At 34.5% G+C, this 14,149-nt stretch overlaps 2 protein-coding genes across 2 annotated transcripts; both read right to left on the bottom strand.

Annotated features, from left to right (window-relative positions):
* Positions 1-244: 244 nt before the first annotated feature.
* LOC123241116 (olfactory receptor 52Z1-like) lies at positions 245-3,312 on the bottom strand. Its single transcript, XM_044668819.1, has 3 exons — positions 3,295-3,312; positions 3,051-3,111; positions 245-1,050 (listed from the first exon to the last, which is right to left on the bottom strand). The coding sequence occupies exons 1-3, from the start codon at positions 3,310-3,312 to the stop codon at positions 245-247; spliced, it is 885 nt and encodes a 294-aa protein (XP_044524754.1).
* Positions 3,313-10,098: 6,786 nt separating this feature from the next.
* LOC123241115 (olfactory receptor 52B2-like) lies at positions 10,099-11,052 on the bottom strand. The gene has a single exon (XM_044668818.1). The coding sequence runs from the start codon at positions 11,050-11,052 to the stop codon at positions 10,099-10,101; it is 954 nt and encodes a 317-aa protein (XP_044524753.1).
* Between the last annotated feature and the right edge of the window lie 3,097 nt (positions 11,053-14,149).

The following is a 14,149-nucleotide window of genomic DNA, read 5'->3' as shown; positions in this document are numbered from 1 at the left end:
CTTATCAAGGGCAACAAACTAGAAAATATCTGAGGCTAGGTGTGAACTGAGGTCTGTCTGACTCTAGGTACATTACTCTATTTATTGTATCATCTAGTATCCTAAGTGCCATAAAAGGAATCATCTTTGATATTTTTGCCATTGTCACAATATGTTTAAAGTGACTATAGCATCATAGTATTTCTAAATCATAATGACTGACACAGATTATCTTTAGCTTCTCAGTTATCCCTGACATCCCAAGCTAAGCATGCCCTGTCCAATGGGAGAACCTGCGTATGATATGATCCCGGATTTGTTTAGTCCTGACACCATATATAATGGGGTTCAGTGCAGGGGGTACAACCACATAGAGATTAGTCAGCAGGACTGCACAGTGCAAGTGACTTATCAGCAATGTCAGGTAAGCTGGTAGGTAGAACATGAGGATGACACAGACATGTGAACTGCAGGTGCCCAGAGCCTTGAGTTGGGCATCACGAGATGGGAGTCTGAAGACAGCTCGGAGAATAAAAGTGTAAGAGATGGAGATGAGGATGACATCTAAGCCTGTGGATAAGAAGCACAACACTAGTGTATAAATATTAATGGCTGTTTTATCTCCACAGGCCATTGTAGAAATCTTAGCTTCTGCACAATAAGTGTCTGCAATGATGTTATTTCCACAGAATGGCAGCTGCTCAACTAGGAAGACAAAAGGGGCACTGAGGATCAGGCCTCTGGCCACAGAAAATCCCACAATTTTTTTGATCACAGAGGGGGTCAGAATCATGGTGTATCTCAATGGATAGCAGATGGCCACATAGCGGTCAAATGCCATGGCAAGAAGAACTGTGGACTCCATGATAAAGATGACAAAAACAAAGAACATCTGGGTAATGCAAGTCTGGAAAGGTATGACTCTATCCTGGAACCAAAAAATTTCCATCATCTTGGGCATGATAGCGCTGGAGAGCAAAATATCTGACATAGCCAACATGGCCAGGAAGAGGTACATAGGTTCATGTAGACTGTGCTCTATCCAGATGAATATGATCAACAAGGAGTTACCTCCAAGGNGAAAAGTTAAGTGTCTTGCCCAGGGTGAAGAAGCTATTAAGTGTCTGATGATTGAATGTAAACTCAGATCTTCCTGACTCCAGCTCCAATGATCTGTCTTTTCCTTCTTCCTTGTGAATTTATGAGTTTAACTGTAATGACACTTAAAATCCCTTTCCAGTTCAGAAATTCTGTTTCAATTATCTTCATCTCTCTAAGATACGATGAAATCATTAAGCAGACTGATGGCAAATCAAATGTTTTTTTTCCATTGCATGTGAAGTTATTTAATAAAGAGTATTTTCTAAAATTCATGAATTGGACAAAAAGAAACAGTCTGTTTGCTCAATTCCATTTTGTCATATACTCATAAAACACAAAGGACTATAAACTTGCCTTATGACAAAAAGTAATCCTGGAAGTTATACTAAGATTGAGTCAATGATGTATCAATGAATTTTGTAGTATTTTAAATCCAATTTTTCTCAGGATTCTTATTTATATCCTCAAATAATCTAGGGAAATAATTGTGAATTTTTCCCAATGAAGAAATCCTGGTACTTTATGGCATAATCTTTAGAGAGGAGAGAACGGCTTGTTAATTAGATGGCTATTCATAAAGAGAACATTGGAAGAAGGCTAGGTTCCCCAAGGAAAAGCCAAAGTAGAAGCCACCAAGACAATGGATTCTCACTATGTGTGGAGGCAAGTTGCCAGTATTATATATCTTTGTGTAGTCACAAGCCTCAGACATCACATAGTGAGAAGATTGGTGTTAGATCAATAGCTACAGTTGTATATAAAAGAAGTTAGCTAGCAACTAGAGATGCTAGATGACAGAGAAAATAAGAGTATTGTGCCTAGGATTAGGAAAAACTGATTTTTAATCTTGCTTCAGGGACTAGCTACATAACTTTAGGCAAGCCACTTACCTTCTTAGGCCCTCAGTTTCCCTCTCAAAAAATAGGGATAGTAATAGCACTTACTTCACAAAATTGTTGATGATCAAAAGAAGTAACATGAAAAGCACTCTGCAAACATTAAACGTTTGTCATTATCATTATAACCGTATGGTTCTTTGTCTCTTGCTCATATATGTGTGTGTATACATATATTGCCTTTTGTTTAAATAACAATATCAGACCTGAGCTTTAATACTAATACACATATACACATAATATATATTTAACATTAAAATACTATAACTAAGTAATATATGTACATACATAGAGACAAGTATCTAAGTAATAGTATTAACGTAAAGATCTGATCTTATTCTTTTACTTAAAAGACTTCTAAGACCAAATGCAAAATCTTATATTTAACATGAAAAGTCCTTTACATTTTGATTACAAGAATCAATTTGTTACATATTTGATCCATTAAAATTTTTAGCTGAATAATTCTGGTTTTCTTATAGTTCTCATGCATTATTTCCCCACTGAATCGATTTAATTTTATCCTCTTCTGTCTCTTAATATTTCTTACTTATTTCAAAGTTCATCTCAGATGCCACCTACTGAGACATTTCCTGTTTTTCCAATTACTAATGTCTCCTCCCAAAATTAATAAAATATTTTTGTTTATATTTTGTATATTTTTATATTTGTGTATGTTGCTTCCTCAGAGAGCAAGTTAGTTTATTTAGGACAAAGAGTGTTTCATTTTATTTTGTGGAGTATCTCTACACAGCCATTTAATTGATGTTCCAAATGGGATATAGGTCAATTAATGAATGAAGCAGGAGAAAAGTATACAGCTCAAATGTTGAATTATTATCCATGGGACATTTGAAGACCTAGAGGAATCACTTTCTCAGTTGGGGTAGCTGTTATTTGGATTTTTCCCTTCACTCTGGGGCATTTATGAGAGAAAATGTACATGCTTTGCAAAGCACAAGTGGTCATGAATAGGATTTGATCTGTTATACTGGAGTCTCCATCTGAATGAGATCATGAATCCATCTGTAAGAAAATGCTGCTTATTTTTATGGTTTTAGGGCTTCAAATTACCTTGCTGGTTGGACTGTAAATTCTGAGAGAGGGTAAGTATCTTTATATTGCTTTGTTTCTCCTTCTCCAAAAACCATTAGAGAGTATATCATTTAGCAAATGTCAAGTTCCTAGTTGTTGATACATTGACTATGAACTGATTGGTCATTACCTTTCTCTGCCCAGCTAAGTCATTGTCTTCCTATTTTTTCTAACTCCTCCCATACTTCTCTCCTCATAAAATTTTCTCTCCACTCATTCTCACCTGTTTTGACATTCCCATCGTTTCACCTAATCATTCTATTTTCACCTCAATCCAATCAATAAATCCCTATTTCAGATATTCCCCACCACAACTCTTCCTAATATTTTTTAATTCTTTTCCTTCTCATTATATTTTATTCCCATCATTGTCTCTAAAACCTTCTCTGTATGCCCTTATTGTTTTACCAGAACTCCATCCCATACAAATAATTTTTTTTCTTCCTTCATTACTATTTTATCATTCGAAATCCTTCTCTTTACTCTTCAGACAGATGTATCACTCACCGAATTTGTTGGTGTGGTGACTTTATCTTGGGTTTAGTGACAGGATCTCTGAAATAAAAGATGAGAAGGCTCCGTGCCACTTATATTAAGACCTCATACTCAACATTTCCTTTTGGGATGTAATTTCAATAGCAACTCCTACCTCTGATTCAAAGGAACTGAATTCAGTACAATTAACTCTTTCCTCTCTTATCCTTTAGAGATAGATGGAGGAAATATACTCAGAATGTCCCCTCAGCTGGATGTAGATGTTCTAAATAGTTAGACAAAGTAAAATTGATATTTGTTAGGACATGGTTTGGCTGTTTCTTTTTAATTAAATATTAGAAAAAAGAATATATTATTCATTTGACAAATTTTATGGGACACAGGAGGATATCAACTTTAATATCTACTGGAATCCAAATTCCTCTTTGTAACAAACCCAACAAGCATTTATTTGGCCACATGTTTAAAATCCTCAGATGTGGAGAAACCACAAGTAATTAAGATTTTCCTAATCATTGTACCCTTCTTTTTTTGGAATAAACAAATTTATGTCATATTCAATATTAAAAATAAACAACTTAAGAATTATGGACAGAATTTAACAAGATTCCATATGTTAGGAATAAATGTAGATGCCTACATCTCAACTAAAAAGTTCACCTAAACAAATATAGTATGAGGAAGACATGAGTGTAAACAATTTATACGAAAACTACCGGCATTATAAGGAAGTATAGCTTCAATATGCATCAGTGATATCGAAACCAAAAACCTAATGGTTTCTTAGATTGAATTATTAAAAATGTAATATTGAAATGAGAGATGTAATGGTTCAATAACCCTTTTTTCTAATTCGACCATATCTAGAGTACTGTGTTTGGTTTTTGGTGCCAACTTTTAAGGAGAGCAGTAAGCTAGCAGTTCTCTAAAGGATGTTTCATAGGATGGTGAAAAGAATAATTAGATATTAGAGTTTGTTGAAGAGACTGTGAATGCCATGGAGAAAAGATGCTTTGAGGGAATGAGGAGGATGAAAGCTTGTTACCATTAAGTATTCAAAAGGGGCTTAATTTGATCCTCTGCTCTTAATATATTTTCTTTTTTTATTTATTCTCTCTTTTGCTACCACATATACATCACTGCCATTCAGTACCCTTCAGTGGCTTCCATTGCCTCTGAAATGAAATACAAATTACTCAATGTGGCATTTAAAAGCTTTCATAGTAAGGTTGCAATAAATCTTTCCATAAATTTCTCATTATTTGTCCTCATCTACTCTGTAGTATAGCCAAACAACTCAACTTTCTTTTCCTTGAATTTGACTTTCCATCTCTCCTCTCCATGCCTTTCGTACAGTCTTCACCAGAGACTGGAATAAACATCCACCTCACCTCTGTCTCAGAGTTCTTGTTTGTTTCAAGGACCAATTATGTACCACCAACTATGAGAAAACTTTTCTGATTCCATTAACTTATATGTGTAAATATTTTACCCCCTCCATCCCTACTGGTAGATATAAATGGCTGGACATCAGAATATTTTTCATTTGTTTTATTATGTATCTGGTGCTTAATGAATGTTCACTTAATATAATTTAATTACTCAGTGCTTATGCAATGGAAATACGTTATGTCTTCAATTTTTTTGAAAAATATTAACCCAAACAGATCTCACATTGTAGAACTGGATTCACCAATTGAGTCTTTATTTCAAGTTTGCAACTATGCATTAAATGTATACTCAATGGAATCATGTATTCAACCATTCTGTATACTCTTCTATACCATTTATTTTACTCATTAAGATTAAAGGCTATTTTAAATTTTTTTAGAATGTAGCAAGTACCTAATAAGTATTCATGAATTAAATTCAATTAATAAATGATTCTGCAGTTGAAATGTGCCTGAGTTTTTATCTTATCCCTTGATAAAACTGTTAAACATAACATATCTCAAAATGGAGAACTGGCTTTACCAATGGAGTCTTCCTTTCAAATTTGCAACTATGCATTAATAAACACTGAGATAAAATTTTAGCCAACAGTTTTCTTTTTTTTTCCTTTCTTTTTTTTAAACCCTTACCTTCCATCTTGGAATCAATATTATGTATTGGCTCTAAGGCAGAAGAGTGGTAAGGGCTAGGCAATGAGGGTCAAGTTACTTGCCCAGGGTAACACAGCTAGGAAGTGTCTGAGGTCAGATTTGAACCTAGGACCTCCAGTCTTTGGCATGGCTCTCAATCCACTGACCTACCCAGCTGCCTCCTAGCCAACAGTTTTCAATATACCCATCAAACTCTTTGCCATGTTGGGAGGAAAAATGTGAATTATAAACCATATGAAAATTTATAGTTTCATGGAGAGAGAATATCAGAAAATGACTTGTGCAAGATTTGCTATAGACAAATCTTCCTATCTTGAGGTGACACAAATCTTGAATTTGCTTTGCGATATAAATATATGTTTTAATCCTTTGTGTTTCCTAAGTTTATTAATATCCATGTGCCTTATTCCCACTCTGTAATTTGTTATGAGGGAGAAAGAAGTGTCAGCAAATTTGTTGAAAATGATAGGCCTTAAGTCTATAAAATAAAAAAAAGGAGTTAAGGGGCTCAGTGATGCTGTGCTCCAAAAAAACAAGAGAGAAGCACTCAAGGAAATCTGTTAATGTCCATCAAAAATGACATATCCATTCTTGTTCTAATAAATAATAGAAATAATTGTGACTTTGGACTTGAAAAATGACTTGAAAAGTAATATGGACACTGAATAAAGTGTTAGACTTGAAACAGTCGAAGTCCATCTTTTACACTTTATACTCTTTGTCTACAGTGAATCATTTAACGTCTCTGAACTTTAATCTTATATTGAAAATGGATATAATATATAATTATATAGTATATATAGTAATATTTATATGTCACTTTTAAAGCTTGTAAAGTCTTTACATATATTTACCTTATTTGATTCTCACAATAAATATGTGAAGTATGTACTACATCCCCATTTTACAGATGAGTAAACTGAGCCTAATAGAAATCAAATGATCTTCCTAGAACACACAATTAGAAAGCATTTGAAACAGAATTGAAACCCAAGTTTTCCTGACTCCATATACAGTGATTTATAAACTATCCCATTTCCCCCATAGTACCTTCAAAACAACATAATTTCATAGTTAAAATTATACTATGTATATTAAGGAGCATTGAAATATTTATATAACATATGATATTATGGTAATATGCTATATAAAATGGCATTATACATATATTTCTATGGAATTTAGTGATATAATATTATGACAATATTATATAACTATATGTCTCAGCTATTTTTATTTCTCATCATTGTCTGTGACATGAAATTCCTAGGAAGGAAGGCTGGTAAAGGAGTCACTTCCCAATGAGATCTTGAGATTTGTTCTCTGCAATGTATCCCTATTCCTTTGTTCTTTCTAAATTCTTAAACTTTTGTGTTTTCTTTCCATAGTAAAAATAGACAATATTTCTTGCTTTGAAATGTAGAGATTTATAAGAATAGTCAAATGTCCCCAAAGATCTCTACTCTCCTGCATATCATAGAGAGAACTAATGACTATGAGTTGTGGAAAGATCTCAGAAAATTCTGCCTCTTCCCCTGCCAAGAACTGCCATATATTCTTTTGAAGACCAAAGTATAGAATGCTGATACAATTATGATAAAAATGAATCCAGATCTCTGTTTTTTATGGACAAGCTCATTTGGAAATAGATTATCCACTCTAAAGCTATAGAAGTTAATTTGGACGAGTGACATTTAATTATGGTTTTCTTCAAACAGTTTGAGTAACTTCACATTCCTATATACAAGCATACTACTTGGACACTTGGTTAAACACTTTCAGCACTTCCAAAAAACATTTGTAAGTGAAACATTTCTGTGTGGGCAATTGGTTTTATTATAAATACTATTATTTTTGCACAGGTATAATTCTAGACATAGCTAGGTGTCACAGTGGACAGTGATGTACTTGGAAGGAGGAAGATACTAGTTTGAATCCTGACTCAGACACTTCCAAATGACATAACCCTAGGCAAGTCACTTAACTTCTTTAAGCATTAAATTATTCTATGAAATGGGAAAATATGTGCATTGAATATATTTGAATTATTGAATTATTAAATATAATTTAATTAGTCTTACATTGGGTGCTAAGGATCAAAAATAGTTTATAAATCTTAGAGTTCCATATTGTGTAGATAGAATACAATCCCCAGGCACATCCTCTCCAAGCTCGTCCTAGGCCACATCCCATTTTTGCATGTGTACCTTTCATGATAGAGGGGGGAGAAAGAAAAGGCATGGTGTGGGACATGAAGTGCTCTCTCTCCATTGGTTCTTTGGTGGAACATGGTCTGGAGAGGTAGCTCTGGTGCCTGCTGTGTGCTAGAGGGTTTTTGCAGACTTTGGGGGCTTGGCGGGCTTTGGATTTGGGCTTCCTGATTTGGCTTAAGATATTTTAGCTAGGTGATATTTTCTGTCTCCTTCCTACATTTCCCTCTTTTTACATTATATCCATTTTGATTAAAGTGTAATTGTTAAGAGCTACTAACAGACTCGTGATTTGAGTTAATTATATAAGCAGCAACCACAACAATTTTGTAATTAATATTACATTTAATATTTTACTTTCATTATTACAATATAAATGCTAGATATTATTATTATTAAGATTATTTATATGCATGAGAGGAATTCCTTCAATCTACAATCATGACTACAATTATAAACAGTCAGTATTTCTAGGATGGAAGGAGAGAATTTGGAGCACATATGGAAAATTTATGCAGAAATTTATTGCATATAATTGATAAGAAAGAAAAGAAAAGAAAAGAACAACAGTTACCTATAGCACAGGAGAGGATAAAATGAGAAATTGAGACTTAGGAATCGACTCAAAGTTATTTTGCCTATTGAAATATTTACTATAAACTTAAAAATAAACATTAACAAAAGAAAAAAGTTGTTTTTCTTTTCAATATGATTTCTTTAGTTGCACGCTGGGTAGTAAGATGTTAGAGTAAAGGATACTCTGTTCAACCCCCACAACTCCCATTTCTATACACACATGCAAAAAGAAAGAAAATCACCTTAAAATAAAAGAAAGCTGGAAAAAATTTTTCTCATTTGGGTAAGAGGAGGGAAAAGCCAGCAGAACATGGAGAAGCCCAACACACTGTGACTCCACCAGGCATAACAAAACTGCAAAATATCAATGAGTGTCACATAGAGAAAACTAAATTTTAGGAAGATCAGGAATGAGTTCCTACAGAAGGTGGAACTTTAGTTGAAACTTGAAGAAAGCCAGAAAAACAGAGATAAGGAAGGAGAACATTCCAAGTGTGTGGAGGATAGCCAGAGAAAATACAGACAGTCAGAAGATGGAATGTCATATGCAAGGAATTGCAATGAGACTAGTGTTATTTGATCACAGGGTTTATAGATGGGAATAAAGTGTAAGAGAACTGTAAAAATGGTGGTAGAGACTGGTTAAAGGATTTTAAGAGCCAGACAGAAAAGTTTATATCTGTTTTTAATAGTAGGTATGATTCAATCATACCTGAGTTTTTGGAAGATTAATTTGACAACTGAGTGGATGGTAGACTGGATTGGAGAAAGACCTAAGGCAGGAAGACCAACCAACCAGCTTCTATGAGCCTCACTAGGGGTTAGATGATGAAGACTTACACCATGATGATGACTGTAGGGTCAGAGCAGAGAAATTGATAGATAAGAGACATGAAGCTAGAAATAACAGAATTTGACAACTCATGGGATTTGGAGTTGATTGAAAATGAGGAGTGAAGGTTGCACTTAGATTGTGAGCCTAGATGACTGGGAGAATGATAGTATTAGGGAGAAAATGGGGAATTTAGGTAGAAGAAAAGATTTTGGAAAAAAGAAAAGACATATTCGGTTTGGGCTATATTAAGTGATAGATGTGTATAGAATAGCTAGTTTAATATGTCCAATAGGGAGTTTGAGGTGCAAATATAGATAAAAGTAGATCGGAGGCCAGAGTTGGGGATGAGAGCACTAAGTGAAATAGCATTTATTTTTAATTTTTTAAAAGAATGAGTGGATATATGAAGTTTATGTAGGACTATTTCACATTATTAATGAATAACACTAACAACAAGTATAACAACTCCATATAGTACCTACTGTGTGCCAGTGCTTTACAAAATATCCATTGAATCATCACAAAAGTCATGGGGTGTATATGTTATGATTCATCCCATTTTATAATTGAGGAAACAAAGGTGGGGAAGGGTAAGTGACTTGCCAAAGATAACACACCAGTAAATATATAAGGCTGAATATGAACTGAGAATTTTCTGACTCTAGGTCTATGGCACAGCCTCATTGCCTAATTGACATTTAAGAAATAGCCTTTGATGTTGTCATTGTCATTGTCTCAATACCTTTACAAATGGTTATAGCTTCATTGAATGTCTAAATCAAAATGACTGACAGATTATTTTAAGCACCTCAATTATCCATGACATCTCCAGCTAAGCATGCCCTGCCCAAATGGGAGAACCAGCGGATGATGTGATCCCGGATTTGTTTTGTCCTGACACCATATATAATGGGGTTCAGTGCAGGAGGCACAACCACATAGAGATTAGTCAGCAGGACTGCACAGTGCAAGTGGCTTATCAGCACTGTCAGGTAAGCTGGTAGGTAGAACATGAGGATGACACAGACATGTGAACTGCAGGTGCCCAGAGCCTTGAGTTGGGCATCATGGGATGGGAGTCTGAAGACAGCTCGGAGAATAAAAGTGTAGGAGATGGAAATGAAGATGACATCTAAGCCTGTGGACAAAAAGCACAACACTAGTGTATAAATGTTAATGGCTGTGATATCTCCACAGACCAGCCTGGCAACCGTAGGCAGTTCACAGTAAGTATTAGTAATAATGTTATTTACACAGAATGGCAGTTGCTCAACTAGGAAGACAAAAGGGAAACTGAGGATCATACCTCTGGCTAGAGAAAAGCCCACAATTTTTTTTATCACAGAGGGGGTCAGGATCATGGTATATCTCAATGGATAGCAGATGGCCACATAGCGGTCAAATGCCATGGCCAGAAGAACTGTTGACTCCATGACAAAAATGTCGATGACAGAGAACATCTGGGTAATGCAGGCCTGGAAAGAAATGACTCTATCTTCAAACCAGAAAATGGCCAACATCTTGGGCATGATAGCAGTAGAGAGCAAAAGGTCCGACAGGGACAACATGGCCAGGAAGAAGTACATGGGTTCATGTAGACTGTGCTCCATACAGATAAATATGATCAACAAGGAGTTACCTCCAAGGGCCACTACATACATGGTGCAGAAGGGGATGGAGATCCAGATGTGCAGTTCCTCTAGACCTGAGATGCCCCAAAGGAGGAAAACAGCTGGATGGAAGGTGTGATTAGTGGCAGCCATGATATCAGAATGGGATCTGAGGATGTGGTTTTCTCTTTTCCTCCTTAGATTGATCACCTACAGAAATGAGGAAGAGGAGAAAATGTTGGCCAAGGAAATTTCTGTGCTCCTTTTGGACAATTTGTATCCCTTGGAACATTATTGGATTCAATCAGTCAGTCAATTAGCATTTCTTAAACACCTACTATGTTCCAGGAAGTATGCTAAGGACTAGGGACACAAAAAGAGTCCCTGCCTTCAAGTAGCTCACAGTCTAAAGGGGAAGACAAGGAAACAATTATCTATAAACAACCTATATAAAAGATAAATAGGATAGAAGACACTAGAATTAATTGTTGGGAAAGGCACTAAACTTGGCACTTTAAAAGCAATTAATAAATGCCTATGAATTTTTAGAACTACTATTTGCATGTTGTAATTCTCTAGAAAATTTTCTGGAAAATCTTTTTTCTGTATCTAGAGATGAGGGAAGAGAATATAAAATCTCACATTAAGAAAGGACCTCAAAGAACATCTAGTATCACATTTACCTGTAAGGACAACTGCTCTTCAAAATTCCCCAAAAATTATAGTTTCATATAAATATCTAAAATCTCTTCCCTTGAATCCTAGATGCATTTTATTTTATGAACCCCTCTATGCTAATTTATTCTTTTCCTGAACCTTTCCAGCCGTCTTATATATAAAGCCCTTTGCTACATGCTCCAGTCTGGCCACATAATTTTTAGTAATGTACCTCCCATTTATGTGCATTTGCTAAAACTATCTCTAATGTCTGGAATATATTCCTTCCTCATCTCTGCCTCTGAGAATCCCAAAGTTCCCTCAAAACTTTGCTTAAGAAACATTCCTAATTTCCCTCAGCTTTAACATTCATAGTCTATGGTTACATATGTACATATATGTTGTATCTTTGTTTCACTAGCACCTAGATTTGTACCTGTAACTGAGTATTTGACAGCATTTGTTGTTTGACTGATTGTTTAAGTGCATTCTAACTCCTTTCAAGCCATTGAAGAATAACAGATTTAAGGTTTGTAAGCAATTCAGGGGTCTTCTTTCACATGTCCTAGATGAACAGAAATCCCCTCTATAATATAACTGACAAATGATCTTACAGTGTTCTTCTTTTAGTATCTCAAGAGAAAGGGCACTTTCCCCCAATTTAGTTCATGGTACATCCACATAGCTCTTTAGAAAGATTGTCCTTTCACCAGGCCAATATCTTACCCCTTCAACTTTTTCACCATGGTTCTGGCATTCTATTCTAATGAGATAGATCTTTGTAGATCTTAACTTGTTAAACTGTATAATAGTTTTATCTCCTAGGTATTCATTATTTGGACATTTATAGGAATACGTGTTCATTCATGTCATGTATAAAAATATTTTATAATGTAAGATAAAGGGCTTATTCCACTGATCTAAAGTTACCTCTCTAGAACCTTCAAATTACATTGACCGCTGTTTAAACTTGGTCACTTAAATACTCCTTAATCAGTCCAATTTTTCTATAATCCTTTCTTTGTCTCTTTCTGGTGTGCCTCTGTTTATCTATTTGTATATGTATGTATGTATACATATATGTATGTATAAATAAAAAACATGACATAGCCATCTTATATACTAAGGTATATCTATATGCATATATCTAGATCCAAATTATATATATATATATACATATATATATATACATATATATATCCATTTTGTCCATTAAATAAATCATTAGTAAAATGTTTTTATAAAATTAAGGTATACTTGCCATATATAATAAATGTTATAACAATATAACTGTTACAAAAAAGGAAATGAGATTAGTCTCTCATGGATTGTTCTTGATGAAACTATGATTGCTTTTAGTGATTATCATCAATTTCACTTTACCTCACTGCTTAAAAATCTTCACTTTAATGATATTTTCTAGAGTTTTGTTCAGAATTAAAGTCAAATTCATTGGTCCATAGGTTGAATAGGACAACCTTTCCTGTTCTTTAAAAATTGGGAAGAAATACTCATTTCCAGTTTGAGGACTTCTATCACTCCTCAATTTTTCAAAGGGTACCGAGAGTTCAGCTTCCACATCTTCCAAATCATTTACCATTAAGGGATTTAGCTCATCTAGATTCTGTGACTTGGATTCAGTGTAAGTCACTAAGTAGTCTGTTTCCATCTCTTTACTCATCTTCAATTTTAGTACCCTCTAACTATTTTGCTATATCTTTCTTCACCTTAAAATCTTTTATTTCTTCCTCTTCTCTTGACTCTTCATGACCAGAAAAGTTTGGTTTCATTGGCAGGTGATAGATTTCACTAAGTATTTTTCCTGGTTACCTATAAGAGGCTCTCAATACTAATATGGAAATTCATGAAATTTCATAATTTCTTACCTATATCCAGAAAAATGAATGGTTATTCCTCTGTTTTGTTATTCAGATGGACAAGGGAGTGAGGGAGAGTGAGAGATACAATCTCAATATTAGAATATCTTTCAGGTTTAAGAATAATTACATTTGTTAGGTATTGTGATCCAAAGACAAATGTAAAAGAAATTGGTTGGAATTACAAATTAGGTTTAATATAAAGACATTTTTTCTAAATATTAGAACTGTCCAAAAGTTGGATGGGCTCACCAGCAAATGACCTTTTGTCAGAGAGGAATTATGGGACATATACTTTCATTCCATTCTTACAAAAACCCTATGAAGTAGGTGCTATTATGACCCCCCATTTTTCAGTTGAAGAAACTAAGTCAAACAGAGGTTTAGTGATTTATCCAGGATGACAAATTATTAAGTATATGAGTTTGAATGTGAACTCAGATCTTACTAATTCTAGGTCTAGTGCTCGATCTTGCTCATCTTTCTTCTGTAGTTATGGCCTCTGAGGTCTCTTCTGGGTCAGAAATTTTTTGTTTCAATAAATTTCTTTTCTCTAAGCTGTAACCAAATCACCAACCAGCCTCATGGCAACTCAAATGCTTTTCCTTTTCACATATGAAGTTATTTAATAAAAACATCTTCTTAAATTTATGACTTGGACAAATTCACCATTCTATTTATTCAATTCCATTTTGTCAAATACACTCAGAAAAATT

Source organism: Gracilinanus agilis, chromosome 3 (genome assembly GCF_016433145.1).
Source record: "Gracilinanus agilis isolate LMUSP501 chromosome 3, AgileGrace, whole genome shotgun sequence".
In the NCBI taxonomy this organism is placed as follows: Eukaryota; Metazoa; Chordata; class Mammalia; order Didelphimorphia; family Didelphidae; genus Gracilinanus; species Gracilinanus agilis.
Note: the sequence above shows the minus strand (reverse complement) of the source record. Positions and strands in the feature narration are given on the sequence as shown.

Excerpts from the sequence above, each read along its gene's own strand:
- LOC123241115 (XM_044668818.1), bottom strand. The coding sequence starts at position 11,052 with ATGGCTGCCACTAATCACACCTTCCATCCAGCTGTTTTCCTCCTTTGG.